At 45.1% G+C, this 21719-nt stretch overlaps 1 protein-coding gene across 4 annotated transcripts in view; it reads right to left on the bottom strand.

Annotated features, from left to right (window-relative positions):
• The window catches only part of LOC147114920 (sodium/potassium-transporting ATPase subunit beta-1-interacting protein 3), a 942742-nt gene that overhangs the window by 110659 nt on the left and 810364 nt on the right, over positions 1 to 21719 (bottom strand). For all 4 annotated transcript variants that reach the window (XM_085993038.1, XM_085993035.1, XM_085993037.1 and 1 more), the window contains exon 4: positions 15522 to 15719. In XM_085993038.1, the coding sequence (XP_085849164.1) occupies positions 15522 to 15719 (198 nt within the window). The remainder of the gene's footprint in view (positions 1 to 15521; positions 15720 to 21719) is intronic.

Here is a 21719-nt window from a genome sequence, read left to right as displayed (position 1 = left end):
GAGAATGGGTCACTTGAGAAACATTAACCCAGTTCTGAGAACGGTTCACTTGAGAAACATTAACCCAGTTCTAAGAATGGGTCACTTGAGAAACATTAACCCAGTTCTGAGAACAGATCACTTGAGAAACATTAACCCAGTTCTGAGAACAGATCACTTGAGAAACATTAACCCAGTTCTGAGAACGAGTCACTTGAGAAATATTAACCCAGTTCTGAGAACAGATCACTTGAGAAACATTAACCCAGTTCTGAGAACGGATCACTTGAGAAACATTAACCCAGTTCTAAGAACAGATCACTTGAGAAACATTAACCCAGTTCTAAGAACAGATCACTTGAGAAACATTGACCCAGTTCTGAGAACGGATCACTTGAGAAAGATTAACCCAGTTCTGAGAACGGATCACTTGAGAAACATTAACCCAGTTCTGAGAACGGATCACTTGAGAAACATTAACCCAGTTCTGAGAACGGATCACTTGAGAAACATTAACCCAGTTCTGAGAACGGATCACTTGAGAAACATTAACCCAGTTCTGAGAATGGATCACTTGAGAAACATTGACCCAGTTCTGAGAACGGATCACTTGAGAAACATTGACCCAGTTCTAAGAATGGATCACTTGAGAAACATTGACCCAGTTCTGAGAACGGATCACTTGAGAAATATTGACCCAGTTCTGAGAACGGATCACTTGAGAAATATTGACCCAGTTCTGAGAACGGATCACTTGAGAAACATTGACCCAGTTCTGAGAACGGATCACTTGAGAAACATTGACCCAGTTCTGAGAACGGATCACTTGAGAAACATTGACCCAGTTCTGAGAACGGATCACTTGAGAAACATTGACCCAGTTCTGAGAACGGATCACTTGAGAAACATTGACCCAGTTCTGAGAACGGATCACTTGAGAAACATTAACCCAGTTCTGAGAACGGATCACTTGAGAAACATTGACCCAGTTCTGAGAACGGATCACTTGAGAAACATTGACCCAGTTCTGAGAACGGGTCACTTGAGAAACATTGACCCAGTTCTGAGAACGGATCACTTGAGAAACATTGACCCAGTTCTGAGAACGGATCACTTGGGAAACATTGACCCAGTTCTGAGAACGGATCACTTGGGAAACATTGACCCAGTTCTGAGAACGGATCACTTGAGAAACATTGACCCAGTTCTGAGAACGGATCACTTGGGAAACATTGACCCAGTTCTGAGAACGGATCACTTGGGAAACATTAACCCAGTTCTGAGAACGGATCACTTGAGAAACATTAACCCAGTTCTGAGAACGGATCACTTGGGAAACATTAAACCAGTTCTGAGAACGGATCACTTGAGAAACATTAACCCAGTTCTGAGAACGGATGACTTGAGAAACATTGACCCAGTTCTGAGATCGGATCACTTGAGAAACATTGACCCAGTTCTGAGAACGGATCACTTGAGAAACATTGACCCAGTTCTGAGAACGGATCACTTGAGAAACATTGACCCAGTTCTGAGAACGGATCACTTGAGAAACATTGACCCAGTTCTGAGAACGGATCACTTGAGAAACATTGACCCAGTTCTGAGAACGGATCACTTGAGAAACATTGACCCAGTTCTGAGAACGGATCACTTGAGAAACATTGACCCAGTTCTGAGAACGGATCACTTGAGAAACATTGACCCAGTTCTGAGAACGGATCACTTGAGAAACATTGACCCAGTTCTGAGAACGGATCACTTGAGAAACATTGACCCAGTTCTGAGAACGGGTCACTTGAGAAACATTGACCCAGTTCTGAGAACGGATCACTTGAGAAACATTGACCCAGTTCTGAGAACGGATCACTTGAGAAACATTCACCCAGTTCTGAGAACGGATCACTTGGGAAACATTAACCCAGTTCTGAGAACGGATCACTTGGGAAACATTAACCCAGTTCTGAGAACGGATCACTTGGGAAACATTAACCCAGTTCTGAGAACGGATCACTTGAGAAACATTAACCCAGTTCTGAGAACGGATCACTTGAGAAACATTAACCCAGTTCTGAGAACGGGTCACTTGAGAAACATTAACCCAGTTCTGAGAACGGATCACTTGAGAAACATTGACGCAGTTCTGAGAACGGATCACTTGAGAAACATTGACCCAGTTCTGAGAACGGATCACTTGAGAAACATTGACCCAGTTCTGAGAACGGATCACTTGAGAAACATTGACCCAGTTCTGAGAACGGATCACTTGGGAAACATTGACCCAGTTCTGAGAACGGATCACTTGAGAAACATTGACCCAGTTCTGAGAACGGATCACTTGGGAAACATTGACCCAGTTCTGAGAACGGATCACTTGAGAAACATTGACCCAGTTCTGAGAACGGATCACTTGGGAAACATTGACCCAGTTCTGAGAACGGATCACTTGAGAAACATTGACCCAGTTCCGAGAACGGATCACTTGAGAAACATTGACCCAGTTCCGAGAACGGATCACTTGAGAAATATTGACCCAGTTCCGAGAACGGATCACTTGGGAAACATTGACCCAGTTCTGAGAACGGATCACTTGAGAAACATTGACCCAGTTCTGAGAACGGATCACTTGAGAAACATTAACCCAGTTCTGAGAACGGATCACTTGAGAAACATTAACCCAGTTCTGAGAACGGATCACTTGAGAAACATTAACCCAGTTCTGAGAACGGATCACTTGAAAAACATTAACCCAGTTCTGAGAACGGATCACTTGAGAAACATTGACCCAGTTCTGAGAACGGATCACTTGAGAAACATTAACCAAGTTCTGAGAACGGATCACTTGAGAAACATTAACCCAGTTCTGAGAACGGATCACTTGAGAAACATTGACCCAGTTCTGAGAACGGATCACTTGAGAAACATTGACCCAGTTCTGAGAACGGACCACTTGAGAAACATTAACCCAGTTCTGAGAACGGATCACTTGAGAAACATTAACCCAGTTCTGAGAACGGATCACTTGAGAAACGTTGACCCAGTTCTGAGAACGGATCACTTGAGAAACATTAACCCAGTTCTGAGAACGGATCACTTGAGAAACATTAACCCAGTTCTGAGAACAGATCACTTGAGAAACATTAATCCAGTTCTGAGAACGGATCACTTGAGAAACATTAACCCAGTTCTGAGAACGGATCACTTGGGAAACATTAACCCAGTTCTAAGAACGGATCACTTGAGAAACATTAACCCAGTTCTAAGAATGGATCACTTGAGAAACATTAACCCAGTTCTGAGAACGGATCACTTGAGAAACATTAACCCAGTTCTGAGAATGGATCACTTGAGAAACATTAACCCAGTTCTGAGAACGGATCACTTGAGAAACATTAACCCAGTTCTGAGAATGGATCACTTGAGAAACATTGACCCAGTTCTAAGAACGGATCACTTGAGAAACATTAACCCAGTTCTGAGAACGGATCACTTGAGAAACATTAACCCAGTTCTGAGAACGGATCACTTGAAAAACATTAACCCAGTTCTGAGAACGGATCACTTGAGAAACATTAACCCAGTTCTGAGAATGGATCACTTGAGAAACATTAACCCAGTTCTGAGAACGGATCACTTGAGAAACATTGACCCAGTTCTGAGAATGGATCACTTGGGAAACATTAACCCAGTTCTGAGAACGGATCACTTGAGAAACATTAACCAAGTTCTGAGAACGGATCACTTGAGAAACATTAACCCCGTTCTGAGAACGGATCACTTGAGAAACATTGACCCAGTTCTGAGAACGGATCACTTGAGAAACATTGACCCAGTTCTGAGAACGGACCACTTGAGAAACATTAACCCAGTTCTGAGAACGGATCACTTGAGAAACATTAACCCAGTTCTGAGAACGGATCACTTGAGAAACGTTGAGCCAGTTCTGAGAACGGATCACTTGAGAAACATTAACCCAGTTCTGAGAACGGATCACTTGAGAAACATTAACCCAGTTCTGAGAACAGATCACTTGAGAAACATTAATCCAGTTCTGAGAACGGATCACTTGAGAAACATTAACCCAGTTCTGAGAACGGATCACTTGGGAAACATTAACCCAGTTCTAAGAACGGATCACTTGAGAAACATTAACCCAGTTCTAAGAATGGATCACTTGAGAAACATTAACCCAGTTCTGAGAACGGATCACTTGAGAAACATTAACCCAGTTCTAAGAATGGATCACTTGAGAAACATTAACCCAGTTCTGAGAATGGATCACTTGAGAAACATTAACCCAGTTCTAAGAATGGATCACTTGAGAAACATTGACCCAGTTCTAAGAACGGATCACTTGAGAAACATTAACCCAGTTCTGAGAACGGATCACTTGAGAAACATTGACCCAGTTCTGAGAACGGATCACTTGAGAAACATTAACCCAGTTCTGAGAATGGATCACTTGAGAAACATTGACCCAGTTCTAAGAACGGATCACTTGAGAAACATTGACCCAGTTCTGAGAACGTATCACTTGAGAAACATTAACCCAATTCTAAGAACGGGTCACTTGAGAAACATTAACCTAGTTCTAAGAACGGATCACTTGAGAAACATTAACCCAGTTCTAAGAACGGGTCACTTGAGAAACATTGACCCAGTTCTAAGAACAGGTCACTTGGGAAATGTTACGTCCGTGTATAATAAGAAACGGACTGCGGAGAACGGTACAACAGGTGTTTACTCAATGAGCCTCAAACTGCAACTGATCTGTACAGATCACTACTCAGGGTTATATACAGGTGTGGTCACTGCTGGTACTACAGTATACATGAGCTGTACAAAGTAGTTCCCCCCTTAAAGGTACATACATTACAATTCCTCTCCTTTTAGATTAACAGTACCATAACACTCATTTAACAATTAAATATCAAACTAATTACAATTAACACTTTTAACATGCAACATTAGCTGAAAATAGTCTATTTATAAATTCTGTCTTTGGGGAGGCTTCCTGATCCTTTCTGGATAGTGCCTTTCCCGAGTGTCTTGCTCTTGGTGCGGAGGCGATTCTGGCCCCCTGTCGTCGGTTGGTTCATCAGCTTCCGATGCTACTGTTTCTGGGGTAGATGCGACCTGTACGTCGGGTTCATCATCAGGTACGTATGGGCGAGGCATGGGGTTGACTTGTTCCTGTGACTCTAGGATCTGGTCAGCATGGTGTCTCACGATGCTCTCCCCAACGTCCACTGTGTACATTAGTGGGCCCTGCCGTGTGCATATCGTTCCTGGCTGCCATTTTTCTGTTCGGTAGTCGCGGGCCAAGACTGGTTGCCCTACATTGAAACTCCTTGTTGGCTTCTCATGGATGTGCTGGAATTCCTTACTCTCAACATCTCTTCGTACGTTTGGCCTGAGCAAATCCAGACGAGATCTTAACCTTCGGTTAAAGAACATCATGGCTGGGGCCTGGTTGGTGACTGCATGTGTCGCATTCCGGTAGGCGAACAGGAAATTGTCCACCTTGTGCTGCAGCGGAATGTTGTCATTGTACATAGCCTTTATTGCCTTCTTAAAGGTTTGTACGAACCTCTCAGCCAATCCATTTGTGGCTGGATGATACGGGGCGGATGTGTAATGCCTTACCCCATTCTTTTTCAAGAACCTCCGGAACTCTTCGGACACAAACTGTGGTCCGTTGTCGCAGCAAATCTGTTCTGGCAAGCCATTCCTGGCAAAAATGGTCCGTAGGACTGCAATAGTTTTCTCCGTGGTGGTGGAGGACATTTTGATGACCTCAGGCCATTTCGAGTGCGCATCCACGGCTATTAAAAACATTGAGTCCATGAATGGACCAGCAAAATCAATATGCACCCGTTGCCATGGAGATGAGGGCCACTTCCATGGGTGTAGAGGGGCCTGTGGTGGTGCATTTTGGACTTTCTGGCATCCTGAGCAGCTCTTGGTCAGGTCCTTGATTTATTTATCGATTCCTGGCCACCACACATAAGCTCTGGCTAGGCTTTTCATTTTTACCCCTCCCAGATGACCCTCATGAAGCTCATTGAGCACTCTATCCCTTAACTTGGGTGGAATTACCACTCGGGATCCACACATCAAGGTCCCCCGGCACACTGACAGCTGTTCTCTCCTTGTCGAGAATGCTGGCAACAGTGAGTCGCCATGTGCTGGCCATCCTTTCACCGTCAAATCATATACCCGAGACAGTGTCGGGTCATTTCGGGTTTCCTTTTCGATACAAGCGTTAGTTACCGGTAGATATTCAACTATAGTCGAATGGAATATTTCGACAGGATCCACTGCTGGTGCTTCCTCCGCAGTAGGCAGTGGCAGGCGTGATAGCCCATCAGCATTTCCATGCTGTTTCGTGCCCTTATATTCAAGCTCATAGTGGTGCGCCCCTAGAAAAAGTGACCATCTTTGTAGTCGTTGCGCCGTCATCACCGGAACGCCCTTCTTCGGATTAAAAATGGAGACAAGAGGCTGGTGATCAGTCAGCAAGGTGAATTTCTGCCTGTGCAGATAGTGATTGAACTTTTTCACTCCCCACACTAGGCTGAGGGCCTCCCTGTCAATCTGGGCGTAGTTACACTCGGCTGAGGTTAGTGATCATGACGCAAAGGCTATTGGCCTCTCTGAGCCATCCGAGAATTTGTGCGACAGCACCGCTCCAATGCCGTAGGGTGACGCATCACATGCCAACCGAATTGGTAATGCTGGGTTGTAATGGGCCAATACCTCTTTCGATGTGATTCGTGTTTTGCTCTTCTGGAAAGCTCGTCTACATTCGTCACTCCACTTCCATGGCACCCCAGTTTGCAGCAGGGTGTTCAGTGGGTGTAGTATTGTAGACAAATTTGGCAAGAACTTATGGTAGTAGTTTACCAGCCCGAGCAACGACCTCAGTTGTGACACATTTTCCGGTGCTGGAGCCTTGACTACTGCCTCAATCTTCTCTGGGGACTTATGTAACCCCTCTTTATCAATAACGTGGCCACAATACAAGATCTGTTTTCTAAAAAAGTCGCATTTGGGGCGGTTAGCTTGGAGCCCATATTCCTGCAATCTAGTGAGCACCTGCTCCAGGTTGGCAAGGTGATCACTGTCATTTTCGCCCGTGACCAGGATGTCGTCCAAATAACACTGGGTCCCTGGGATCCCTTGCAGGACTTGTTCCATTGCCCTCTGCCAAATAGCCGGAGCTGATGCTACCCCGAATACCAGCTGGTTGTATTGGTAGAGACCTTTATGGGTGTTGATTGTGAGGTATTTTTTTGATGCTTCTTCTACCTCCATTTGCAGATACGCCTGGGCCAGATCAATCTTAGTGAAGCGTTTCGCTCCAGATAGCGAGGCGAAAATATCTTCAATCCGCGGAAGTGGATATTGTACGGTGTGAAGGACCGGGTTCACTGTTACCTTAAAGTCTCCACAGATGCGAACCTTCTTTGGTTCCCTAGGCGTGCTGCTCAATGACTTTTTCATCACAGGGACGATGGGTGTAGCCCACTCGCTCCAGTCTACCTTGGACAGTACACCTGAACATTCCAGACTCTCCAGCTCTGCTTCGACGGCTGGGCGGATCGCCTAAGGTACCGGTCTGGCCTTAAAAAATTTTGGGCTTGCGTTTTCTTCAATTTTAATCATTGCTGTCATGTCTTTTAGTGTTCCGAGTCCTTGCTGGAACACTTCTTTCGCGTCAGTTAGGATCTTTGACAGTCGCCCAGGTGTGACGTCGTCATCCTTTTTGTCAGCCACAGTCAGTGCCTGTATGGAATGCCAATCCAGTTGTATTTTCCGGATCCATTCACATCCCAGTAATGGTGGTCCTCCATCTTGCAATACATACAGGTCTAGTTTTGGTGTTTCCTTACCGTTATATATAACGGTCACCCTTATTTTTCCTTTGGGGTAGACTTTTTGCCCCGTGTACGTCTTCAAAATAATTTTTGTGTCTCTCAAGGGTATGTATGAGAATAGCCGCTCGTAGTCCCATCGGTTTATGACTGTTAGAGCTGATCCTGTGTCCAATTCCATCTTTACCTGGACTCCTGCTATCTTGAGAGTGACCCAAATGGTTCGGTGATCCTCCGTTGTGATCATATTATGTAGTTTCAGACAACTCAGTTCCCTGCTTTCGGAGTCGTTATCACTCTTTTGTTCGTCTGAACTATTCTCCGTTATCTTATGTACCTTCTTGTACTTCCCTTTGGTCGGTTTCTTATTGCTGGTTTTCTTTCCCGACCTGCAGACTCGTGCTATGTGTCCTACTTTTCCGCACTGTCTGCACACTTTGTTTTTGAACCAGCAATCATTCTGGTCATGTGTTGTTCTGCCGCAGCGATAGCACTTCTCTGTTCCATATGACATTTCGTTTGTGCCATATTCTTGCGGTCTCTGTTGTATCTCTGCAGCGCCCCGTGCTGCTGCTTCATATGATACCGCAATGCTGAAAGCCTTTTCCAGCGTAAGGTCCTTTTCAGATAAAAGCCATTTCTGGGTTCCTTCACTTTGAAGCCCACACACAAACTTGTCCCTTAAGGTATTTGCCAGTCCCGCTCCAAACTGGCAGTGTTTCGATAGTTTGCGCAGTTCTGTTAAATAATCAGCATTGCTTTCATCCTTATGCTGGTTCCGTTTGTGAAACTTGAATCTTTCTGCTATCAGCACGGGGGGGGGGGTTTAAATGTTCCTTTAGCATCGTTACTATGTCTTCAAAACTCTTTTCATTGGCTTTGTTGGGGTTACTAGATTTTGTAATAAACCATACGTCTTTGCACCCATTAATTTTAACAATACCGACGCTTTCTTGTCATCTAACACCTAATTTGCCTTGCAGTACACCTCTATTCGTTCGACATATGTAGTCCAATCTTTGACTTTATTGTCAAATGCGGTGATACTGCCACTCTTCGGCATTTTGGGTGTGGTTTAAAATGGCGTCTCCCAATGGCTTAAAATGGCGTCTCCCGCGCTTTCCTTCCTCCCCCGCTGCTGCCGACGCCGCTCCCGGCGGTTCTCGTGGCAATGGCGGCGCCCTGTAGGTTTCGCGTGCTTCTCTCTCTCCCTCTCTCCGACGCTGCTCGGCCCCTGAACACCGGCTGTGCCCTGTGCGCTCTGCCCTCTCTCTCTCTCCCCATTGACGCTGCTCGGCCCTTTGTTGTGCCGCTCTGTCGGCTCTAGCCCGCCGCCGTCCGGGAAGGGTCTGCGCACTACCTGTTGCCAGCCCGTTTCGCTGGACCAGCTCGACTGGAAAGCCAAGCCTGGCTCTCGACAGCCTCCCCCGCAATTCTCGAGTCTCTGCTGGATGACTGGGCGGTTGCCCGTGGTCGACGCCCGAGTCTCTGGCCTTGACCTCCAATCCACTGATCTCCAGGAATGAATCCCCGGGAGGTGATGCAGAGTTGCAGGTAGGTTCGAACCTGCCTCGTCGCCAATGTTACGTCCGTGTATAATAAGAAGCGGACTGCGGAGAACGGTACAACAGGTGTTTACTCAACGTGGCTCAAACTGCAACTGATCTGTACAGATTACTACTCAGGCTTATATACAGGTGTGGTCACTGCCGGTACTACAGTATACATGAGCTGTACAAAGTAGTTCCCCCCTTAAAGGTACATACATTACAGGAAACATTAACCCAGTTCTAAGAACGGGTCACTTGAGAAACATTAACCCAGTTCTAAGAACGGATCACTTGAGAAACATTAACCCAGTTCTAAGAACGGATCACGTGAGAAACATTAACCCAGTTCCGTGAACGGATCATTTGGGAAACATTGACCCAGTTCTGAGAACTAATCACTTGAGAAACATTAATCCAGTTCTAAGAACGGATCACTTGAGAAACATTGACCCAGTTCTGAGAATGGATCACTTGAGAAACATTGACCCAGTTCTAAGAATGGATCACTTGAGAATCATTAACCCAGCTCTGAGAACAGATCACTTGAGAAACATTAACCCAGTTCTAAGAACAGATCACTTGAGAAACATTAACCCAGTTCTAAGAATGGATCACTTGAGAAACATTAACCCAGTTCTAAGAATGGATCACTTGAGAAACATTAACTTACTTTCCCTTTCAGATGCTGACTGACCTGCTGTGCACTTCCAGTAATTTTTATATTTCAGATTTTCAACATTTATAATTTTTCTATTAGTTCTTGAGCAGAGTTTCTAGAGTTGCTCCTGGGATTTTTAGAAACTATCTGCCCCAAACTGCCTTATTAAACTTAATGGGCCGTATATCCGATCCCTACAGGTGTGTGCGCGCTGTGTACCCACCCGTAGGGACATCGTAACTGCCTGCCCTAGAGAAGGGCCTCTGTGGGCAGATAGTTCCGCTTTCTGGAGAACCTCCGCCCACAGAAACCCTTAGAAATCTTACGCCTGGAAAGCAGGTGTAAGGCCTGCATTTACCAGCATAAGATTTGAAAAAAGTTTTTTAAAATTGTTTCACTCAATGATCATTTAAAAATACTTTAAAAAAGCTAAGTATATTTTTAACCCTGTTAAAAATCTTATTTTTTTCAACAAAATTAAATTTTTGTTTAAAATATTAAATTTTTTATAATTTCAACTCATTTTAAAAATGAGATTTAAAAAAATTATTTAATGTTTTACAGTGTTTTTGGGGTGATCTCCATTCATATATTTGACAGGTCTATCTGTTAAGTGTATGAAGGGAGATTCCCTTCTCCTATTGGCTCCCCATGGCCCACGTCATCCCAGGGACGCTTGCGAACCGCATGCGCCTCTGGGATACGTGGGCCCTGCGCATTTCGAGTTGGAGAGGCCCAGGAGCAGAAGTGTCCGGACCTCGGAAGCCCTCAGTTAAAATCCATAGATTTTTTCCAGATCGGAGGTCTCCGCACGCAGGAAGCCTCCAATCGGAAATTACGGCCCAATAATAACAGTGGGAATATTCATTCCTGACAACAGCAAACCCAGATTACCAGGGATTTTTTTATTTGTGCTGGAAAGTTCTGCTTACTCTGAAGTGGAAGTTAAGTATAGAGACTTTGACATTGATACTTGTTTAGTTTTTCCTTACATAGGTTTTCCATGTTCCATTATTAAAACAAGTATCTCTTATTCCAGTAGCAGAATCATGGGCCCAGATTATTCTGATTAGTAGAAACACAGGGAGCCAGCACACACAATCTACCCTCCTGCGATCTGAACTGAGCCTAAGCCTGTGCCAGTGTAAAAGTGCCTTGTGATGCTCTTTGAATTGCTAGAGTTAGTGAGTTGTGGTGGTCTCTCTACATTACTGAGTCAGCTCTGCAGGCAAGCCAAGCAGTGGCACAAGTGCAATATCACCGTACATTTTGAAACAGTTTCTCAGGATCAGTAGCAGTAAGCGGTTTACTGGAGAGAAACTGTGCTCCACACTTGTGTTCATATTCAGTACTTAAGGGTTATCTGAGGGCTGATTATTATATTGACCAGAAATATTTTCTGAGTATGTTATGTGCCAAAAGAATTCACCATCACTCCTTCTGTGTCCAACAAATACTGAATGGCTGATTCCACGGTAATGAATTACTCAAAAATAATCAAATAACTAGGACCTGGTTTCACCAAATCGTACATGAGCACAATTATATGCCCAAAGTGGTTATCATTGCTATCTTTCTCACATGTTCATTAAAATTATTATGGGCAACAAGAAACCCAGATGTCAACTCAATTTTGGCGTTTGGGAATACAAGGGACGCTCACCTCGCATTAATGGGCTTGCTTCATTTTATTTGTGTGTACATGTTTGGACTTGGTGGATACTGCCACAAATTACGTTTGGTTTCTGTTTTTTTTTGTGATGGATAGAAATGACAGCATACACAGATAAGAGCAGGTCAAAGAGTTATTACATGTGGACCAAACTGGGAAGCTTTTCAGGCACATTGAGAATGGGAAATAGCAAAGCCAGTTGCAGGACGTAAACGCCTGTTCCTATTTCTAACCTTGTGTGAGAGCTTGTGTGTGAGAATTCTTTCAACGGGAGTGGTGAGAAAATGTTAAAAGTATCCACAAATTTATTGTTGAAGTGATAGTTCTAGGGTATTAAACAAAAAGATTCATAATGCATTGGGAATACTGATGTAGCAATATGTTGACACACGTGCAAGACTGCAAAACTTATGCGATGGGGATTCACCACTCCACTCCCATCGGACACGAGTACACTACTAGATGTCAAGGCAGTATTCAGGGACCATAACCCTTACCTCCACTCGCCGGGACTGGCTGGAGTGCGGCTCGAACCAATAACCTTTTAATTCAGTGGCTCACTCCATAGATTTATACAGTTTTTAAAACTGTACCAAGTAAAAAAATGTTCAAAATGAACCAGAATGAACTATTTTAATATAAAATGTGGCATTTTCCAGGGAAGCATGTCTTTAGGTTCCCCTAGGAATGGACCACCATTGGGCACAGTGAGTGCTTGTGGGTCAACGTGAGCTGAACATTTTTTTAGTTTCCAAATGCAGACAATGTGTAATAGAGGTGCTTTCAACAACAACAACTTGCATTTATATAGCACGTTTAACGTAGTACAGGAAACTTTGGTTTACCCGGAGGTTAACTGTCCGGAATGCTCGAGCCACCGGCAAAATTCAGGAGTCGGTTCAGTAAGTTTTTTTTCTTTTCGTTGCTTTTTTTTCACTAGTCAGGCTCTGCAAGGTCTAGCTAAAGCTGTTGCTTAGCTACAGAGACGCTTACAAGCTACGGCCGACTATTTAGAAGCTGTTGCTAAGCAACAGGGTTTGTTGCTAGATACGAAGCTCAAAAGCCTCCGTATGTTTTAACATTAGCGCTGGTTTGTCCGGCAGTTTTGATGGGACGGCAGCAGCTCGGTCCCGTCGGTGCCGGATACCACAAAGTTTCCTGTAAAACATCCCAAGGTGCATCACAGGAGTGTTATCAAACAAATGTTGACACTGAGCCACATAAGGAGATATTAGGACAGATGGAGGTAGGTTTTGAGGAGCATCTTAAAGGAGGAGCGAGAGGTAAAGAGCCGGAGAGGCTTAGGGAGGGGATTCCAGAGTTTAGGGCCTAGGCAGCTGAAAACACAGCCGCCAATGGTGGAGCAATTAAAATAGGAGACGTGCAGGAAGCCAGAATTGGAGGAGTGGGAGCGCAGAGATCTTGGAGGGTTGTCGGACTAGAGAAGGTTACACAGGTGTGGGGGGGGGGGTGCGGTGAGGGGGGTGGGTGTAGTGGCAGGGAGGGGCGAGGCCATGGAGGGATTTGAAAACAAGGATGAGAGTTTTAAAGTTGCGGCGTTGCCAGATCGGGAGCCAATATAGGTCAGCGAGCACAGGGATGATGGGTGAACAGTACTTGGTGCGAGTTATGATACTGGCAGCAGAGTTTTGGATGAGCTCAAGTTTATGTAGAGTGGAAGATGGGAGTCCTGCCAAGAGAACGTTGGAATAGTCAAGGCTAGAGGTAACCAAGGCATGGATGAGGGATTCAGCTGTAGATGAGCTAGAGAGTAAGATGAAGCAGAAAACGAGCGCGTATGACAGATGTCAGGATGAGAATACAAGGGAGAACCAGGTTCAACATAGAAAGTTCAGAGGGGAAGTTAAAAAGAAAATAAGAGAGGCAAAGAGAGAGTATGAGATTAGATTGGCAGCTAACATAAAAGGGAACTCAAAAGTCTTCTATAGGCATATAAATAGTAAACGGTAGTAAGAGGAGGGGTGGGGCCGATTAGGGACCAAAAAGGAGACCGATGCAGGAGGCAGAGGGCATGGCTGCGGTACAAAATGAGTACTTTGCATTTGTCTTCACCAAGGAAGATGAAGCTGCCAAAGTCATAGTGAAAGAGAAGGTACTGGAGATACATGATGCGATAAAAATTGATAAAGAGGAGGTACTAGAAAGGCTGGCTGTACTTAAAGTAGATTAGTCACCAGGACTGGATGGGATGCATCCCAGGATGCTGAGGGAAGTAAAGGTGGAAATTGTGGAGGTACTGGCCATAATCTTCCAATCTTCCTTAGATACAGGCGTGGGGCCAGAGGACTGGAGAATTGCAAATGTTACACCCTTCAAGGAAGAGTGTAAGGATAAATAAAGCAACTACAGGACAGTCAGTTTAACCTCGGTAGTGGAGAAGCTTTTAGAAATGATAATCAGGGACAAAATTAACAGTCACTCGGACAAGTGTGGTTTAATTAAGGAAAGCCAGCACAGATTTATTAAAGGCAAATCGTGTTTAACTAACTTGATTGAGTTTTTTGATGAGGTAACAGAGAGGGTTGATGCGGGCAATGTGGTTGATGTAGTGTACATGGACTTCCAAAAGACATTTGATAAAGTGCCACATAATAGGCTTGCCAGCAAAGTTGAAGCCCATGGAAGAAAAGGGACAGTGGCAGCATGGATACAGAATTGGTTAAGTGACAGGAAACAGAGAGTAGTGGTGAACGGTTGTTTTGCGGACTGGAGGAAAGTATACAGTGGTGTTCCCCAGGGGTCGGTACAAGGACCACTGCTTTTCTTGATATATATTAATAACTTGGACTTGGGTGTACAGGGCACAATTTCAAAATTTGCAGATGGAATAAAACTTGGAAATATAGTGAACAGTGAGGAGGATAGTGATGGACTTCAAGAAGACACAGACAGGCTGGTGAAATGGGCGGACATGTGGCAGATGAAATTTAATGCAGAAAAGTGCAAAGTGATACATTTTGATAGGAAGAATGAGGAGAGGCAATATAAACTAAAGGGTACAATCCTAAAGGGGGTGCATGAACAGAGAAACCTGGTGGTATATGTGCACAAATCGTTGAAGGAGACAGGGCAGGTTAAGAAAGCGGTTAAAAAAACATACGGGATCCTGGGCTTCATAAATAGAGGCATAGAGTACAAAAGCAAAGAAGTTATGAAGAACCTGTATAAAACACTGGTTCGGCCTCAACTGGAGTATTGTGTCCAATTCTGGGCACCATACTTTAGGAAGGCCTTAGAGAGGGTGCAGAAAAGATTTACAAGAATGGTTCCAGGGATGAGGGACTTCAGTTACGTGGACAGACTCGAGAAGCTGGGTTTTTTCTCCTTAGAGCAGTGAAGGTTGAGAGGAGATTTGATAGAGGTGTTCAAAATCATGATGGGTCTAGACAGAATAGATAGAGAGAAACTGTTCCCATTGGCGGATGGGTCAAGAACCAGAGGACACAGAGTTAAGGTGATTGGCAGAAGAACCAAAGGCGACATGAGGAAAAACTTTTTTATGCAGCGAGTGGTTAGGATCTGGAATGCACTGCCTGAAAGGGTGGTGGAGGCAGATTCAATCATGTCTTTCAAAATGGAATTGGATTAGTACCTGAGGGGAAAAAATTTGCAAGGCTACGGGGAAAGGGTGGGGAGTGGGACTAGCTGAAGTGCTCTTGCAGAGAGCCGGCACGGGCTCGATGGGCCAAATGGCCTCATTCTGTGCTGTAACCATTCTATGATTCTAGGGGCAGAGTCCCTCCACTTGTCGTGAACATACTTACCGACAGTAGTATTTGAAAGGAGCTGTGAATAACCTCCAGGTACTGAAAGTCGACAATGCAGCCTGTCACTGAGATGTAAGTGCGATCATCCAGGCTTTTGCTGGCTGAAGCAGTCAACTCCTTCCGCACACAACCGGGCCCATGCTCCCTCCACCAGGAACGATGCATGGAGATATTAAAGGTCATCAGGTCACTATCCTGTAAACAACACAGAAAAAGGCAATTTAAACCCTTTTTCTTCACATATTCCACTAAAGTTATATCAATATGAATTACAAAATGATTGATTGTGTTGTGGGCCCTATTTGCTACTTTATTGCACATAACCATGTGGTTTATTATAATCCAGTCAACTAGAAGAGCAGAAAGCTTCAGGTTTGCTTCCCGCTCTGTGCTGAGGTAACCAGAGTGGCGGTAAAGATACTACAGTTTTCTTCAGCACCTCTGAGCTAGGACAGGGAAAATCTGCTCGGGTTCCTGTTTCCAATTACTATCTGGTAACCCCTGCTGAAATTGTGCAGGAATATAAGGGGAGGACAGAACCAGGCTTTGCTGCAGTGTTCTCCCTGGTGATTAGCCTGTCAAAAGTCACTGCCTAGACTGGCGAAAGAAGAATGGTCAGTTGAGTGAGATACTTGAGGATGTTTTCCCAGCAAAGAGGAAACACTATTAGGGCAGGAGGAGGGGGAAAATGGGCCAAAAATAATAATGATATAAATGTTCATTTTTGATCACCTTCAGTATACATTAAAATCATGTCACTTTCGGAAAACAAATATTTGAGACATTACAAAAGATTTTTACAAATATAGATTTTAGTTAACATAGAAAATGGGAAAGTACTTTGAATGAAAAGTAAACTCCATTAGACTTTCCTTCCCCTTTAACGACAGCCAACTTGAACCAAACAGTTCCTGAAAGGCGCCATATAAACAGCATTACACTTGTCTGCTTTGTTATACTTTCTCACTCACTCATACTACCTTCCATTGTAAACAAAATTTTATAACAGAGGACCCTCACAAGTGTAACTTATTCTCCTAATTTATACTTAGCCTATGGGCTCTGACCAAGCACTGATATTAAAGTCACAGAAACACAGAATATCCAGGGGCCTCCTGCTTCTGTGAATATAGATTTCTAGCTGCAAGAACTTCCATTTATATATTTATTTGAAAGAACATTTTAGAGTGATTTACAATGGACAGAGGTAGACATTGAGCAGGAAGTAAAAGAATGTAAGAAGGAGGCCAAAGTATATATTTAGAGGTGCAGATTATATTACCAAGAGACAGCATGTACGGGGGAAAAATTGGGTATAACCCATTTTGGGGCCCTAACCTCGCCGGGGTGCTAATTAATTTTGGGGCCCTAACCTCGCCGGGGTGCTAATTTTAGCGCCCTGAAAAGGTTAGCTGCCCTACCCTGTAAATTCAGTAGTAGCGCCCCAAGCAGGAGGTGGGGCGCTACTGGAAGTGCTTCACCTCCTTCTTGGGGCGCTACTACTCAATGTTGTGGCGCTACATGCAGCAGCGCCACGTCATTGCAGGCCTCCTCCCCTGATAAAGGGGAGGGGCCTAGCACTGCGTGCACCGGGGCCCTGCCAGAAAACCGGGGAGCGGGGTGCCATGGAAACAGCCTGGCACTCAAGAGGAGTGCCAAAATAAAAATGGCCGCCCAGCACCTGCCCTTTAAATTGTGCCACCGCCCGCTACCGATGCTGCAAAACCGCCCCCTGATCCTGTCACACAGATCATCCGGCGATAGATCTGGGGGCGCAAGGGACGTTTGCGGCCAGAGCGAAAAAAGGGCGCTGCGCACAGCGATGATGTCATCATCACTGGTGCAGCGGAGCAGGGCGCTACCAGCTACCGCCACCGCTAACCTCCTGCAGAATTTTGCGAGAGGCATTAGCGGCGCCATGCCCAGGCACTAGGGCATTTGTGCCCAGTTAGTGCCCCCCGAGGGCACTAACGAGAGGTGCAAAGCAACCCAGTTTCTAGCCCTAGTATGAATTGGAGGAGACCATCTGAGGGAAGCCAGAAGTGATGATCTGGGCATGGGAGGAGAAACTAGATGAATTGTTTGCATTAGGACATGTGGGAGAGGAGCCATGAGTCAGCCTTGCAGAGTAGGTTGACTATGAGGAGAGTCAGTGGCTCTGATATTTATTTGGGACTGTGAAGGGCTGGAGTTGGATTTCCGAATGGGAAACCCGGTACTATGGGTTTCCCGTCTGTCCTGCTGAAAATAAGCACAGGATGTCTTTTTAATTTTCTGAACAGCTTTCCTGCCCAACAGCCAGCCAGATTGACAGGCTGACCGCCTGTCGGAGATCACTGGGCGGTGGGAGGAGTTGGAGATCGGGGTGAGCACTCGGAGATCGCGGGGGAGCGTAGTTGGAGATCGCGGGGGGGGGGTGGTGAGCACTCAGAGATCGCGGGGGGTTGAGCAGTCGGAGATCGCCGCGAGGAGGGGCAGTCTTTTGTTGAAAACAGAAAGAATTTTGTACCAAACAAACTTACACTGCCTCCAAAAGGGAAACACACATCCCTACATTTATTAAGCAAATCATAGAATAAAATCATAAGATCATACAGCACAGGCGGAGGCCATTCGGCCCATCTTGCCTGTGCTGGCTTTTTGAAAGAGCTATCCAATGAGTCCCACTCCACCGCTCTTTCCCCATAGCCCTGCAAATTTTTCCTTTTCAAGTATATATCCAATGTCCACAATAGTGGTGTTTCCAAGAGAACTGCTCCATTCCTTAAGAACAAATGCTCCCATTTTAGCTGGACTGTCTAAAATATTTGAATTGGATGATAATATACATCCTTTTCTAAGATGCCCCAATTTCTACCAAGGTAATTGTCAAATCTAAATGTGACACCAATTTGTGATGCAGTTGGGAGAATTTGACTATTTTCAGAATGCAGATCATTATGCAAATAAAGTTTTCATCTTAACAAATTCTGAGATGAAAATATAAATGTAAATAGATGTAGAATTAATCTTTCTGGTAAACATTTGAACACCTTGCAGAGCACAATATTATATAAATTAAATACCATAATACTAAATATTGTAATGGTATATGTACAATGTTTTACTATGGATCCCACATAAAAAAACAAACTGCTCAGTGCTTATGTGAACAGGAATTACTTTAACATAAATTCTACTTTTTAAGAGTACTTTTCAATGCACTTCTCAATTGTATTCTTAATACTCCTTCTATAAGCTGGAATTTCTAATTATCATTACAGTGCATCCCAAGATGGAGAAATAATGGCACTCTCTATAAATTGCCAGACACTTCCGTAAACCTCTCCACCTCTCTACCTCGCTCTCCTCCTTTAAGATGCTCCTTAAAACCTACCTCTTTCACCAAGCTTTTGGTCATCTGTCCTAATATCTCCTTATGTGGCTTGGTGTCAAATTTTGTTTGATTACGCTCCTGTGAAGTGCCTTGGGATGTTACTACCTTAAAGGTGCTATATAAATACAAGTTGTTGTTGTTGATGACATGATATTTAACAACTGAATATTCTGGCCAGCCTTACTGCCTTTTCATTTATTCTCCACTCTTTTTATGTTTATAGCTATTTTTGTCTTTCACCTGTCCCTCTTTAGGCCCACCCCATTATAGGAACACAGGAACAGGAGTAGGCCATTCAGCCCCTCGAGCCTGCTCCGCCATTCAATGAGATCATGGCTGATCTGTGACCTAACTCCATATACCCACCTTTGGCCCATATCCCTTAATACCTTTGGTTAACAGAAAGCTATCAATCTCCAATTTAAAATTAACAATTGATCTAGCATCAATTGCCATTTGCGGAAGAGAGTTCCAAACTTCTACCATCCTTTGTGTGTAGAAGTGATTCCTAATTTCACTCCTGAAAGGTCTGGCTCTAATTTTTAGACTATGCCCCCTAGTCCTAGAGCAGGATTTTCATTGTGCCATGGAGTCGGGATTGGAGGCGTGGGGGGGATTAAAATCCCAAAATCAGGGGTCCCGACCCCTTCCCCGCACCCAAACCCGCCTCCATGCCAGTTTCAAAGGAGGCGGGTACCCACCCCGCACTGGGACCCGCCTGCCCGAGGTGGGAAGGGATTAGTGCCAATTAACTGCTTGCTAACAGGTAGTTAACAGGCAGTTTTTAGCCTAATCCCTATTTTTGATGTTGAAGTGTGGGATTCCCGACGGCTCCAAACCACGCCAAGTTAGAGGAAGCGGACCGCAGGGTGAAGGACTTGGTGGGGTCGAGATGTTGGTGTTCAGGTGAGTGATGTGTGCATGAGTGCAAAGGTATGTGTGTTTGGTGTGTGTAAAGTGATTAAATACATTTTACATACCTTTTCTTACCTTTTCAGCCTTCCTTCCTTTCGGTTCCGGGAGTCCCTCATCTCACCGGCACAGAAAACAGAATGGCTGCGAACTGTCAAAAGTGACAGCCTTCAGTTTTCTGTGCAGGCGAGATTTCTAACTGAGTCTGTGGAGAAGGACTCAGGTTAGAAGTAAGACTGTCAGTGTTTTACAGCTTCAAACAGCTGTGAAACACTGATATTTCATCTGTCAAAAGCTCTTGACAGATGAAATTTCAGTCTGTGACATCACCTGTTGCCGGGTGGCCCTTAATTGGCCTACTGAGCCTACTGGGTGGGCTCAACAAGATCAATCAAGTTAAAATCACGTGGATTGGCCGCATCTCGATGGAGGCGGGACTACAACCCCGAAAGTTGTAGTCCCGCCTCCAACCCGACTCCTGAGTTAAATTCCTGCCCCTAGAATCCCCAACCAGTGGAAATAGTTTATTTCTAACTACCATATCTGTTCCCCTTAATATTTTGAAAACTTTGATCAGATCAACCTTAACCTTCTAAATTCCAGGGAATACAACTCTAATTTGTGTAATCTCTCCTCATAACTTAACCGTTGAAGTCCGGGTATCATTCTGGTAAACCTACGCTGCACTCCCTCCAAGGCCAATATATCCTTCCTAAGGTGTGGTGCCCAGAACTGCTCACAGTACTCCAGGTGTGGTCTAACCAGGGTTTTGTACAGCTGCAGCATAACTTCTACCACCTTGTATTCTAGTCCTCTAGATATAAAGGCCAGCATCCCATTAGCCTTTTTGATTATTTTCTGTATCTGTTCATGAGCAGCAGAGAGCAGCGAGGAGGAGCCCGGCTTAAAAACCGGCGGCAGTTGCGAGGCCCGACCACTCGGAGCAGCAGAGAGCAGCGAGGAGGAGCCCGGCTTAAAAACCGGCGGCAGTTGCGAGGCCCGACCACTCGGAGCAGCAGAGAGCAGCGAGGAGGAGCCCGGCTTAAAAACCGGCGGCAGTTGCGAGGCCCGACCACTCGGAGCAGCAGAGAGCAGCGAGGCGGAGCCCGGCTTAAAAACCGGCGGCAGTTGCGAGGCCCGACCACTCGGAGCAGCAGAGAGCAGCGAGGAGGAGCCCGGCTTAAAAACCGGCGGCAGTTGCGAGGCCCGACCACTCGGAGCAGCAGAGAGCAGCGAGGAGGAGCCCGGCTTAAAAACCGGCGGCAGTTGCGAGGCGTACCAAATCAACAGCAGAGGAGAGGGGTAAATAGTAATCAGTGTGTGACGTCACCAGGGAGCAGCTGGTGCAGTCGGGAGAGCAGGAGGCCAGTAACTCTTATATAGGTGGAGCTGTTGCTAAACCCGAAACACTACAGTGTAGTGTCTCCCACCCTTCCACCTCCTCTAACCTTTTAGGGGTTAGGGGAAGTTGAAAAGGTAGGTTCAATTTATTTTATTTCAGGAGCCTAACCTAGGTGGAAAAGGTTCCAGGACAGGAGGCGGCAGTGAAAATACAACACCAGAAAACAGGTAGGTGACTGGTTGGTGAGTACTTTCACAAACTTATTCTAAGTAGAATTCAATAATTAAGCTAAATCGTAGTAAATAAAAAGGTATTGTAAGGGTTAAGTCATGGAAGGGCAGCTCAGACCCGTGTCATGCTCCTCCTGTGCCATGTGGGAAATCAGGGACACTGTCCCTGACAACTATGTGTGCAGGAAGTGTGTCCAGCTGCAGCTCCTAGCGGACCGCATGGCGGCGCTGGAGCTGCGAATGGACTCACTCTGGAGCATACGCGATGCTGAGGATGTTGTGGATAGCACATTCAGTGAGTTGGTCACACCGCAGGTAAAGGCTAGCTCAGACAG

This window comes from Somniosus microcephalus, chromosome 7 (genome assembly GCF_052327205.1).
Source record: "Somniosus microcephalus isolate GS21.2 chromosome 7, FLI_Smic_1.0, whole genome shotgun sequence".
NCBI classification, from domain to species: Eukaryota; Metazoa; Chordata; class Chondrichthyes; order Squaliformes; family Somniosidae; genus Somniosus; species Somniosus microcephalus.
Note: the sequence above shows the minus strand (reverse complement) of the source record. Positions and strands in the feature narration are given on the sequence as shown.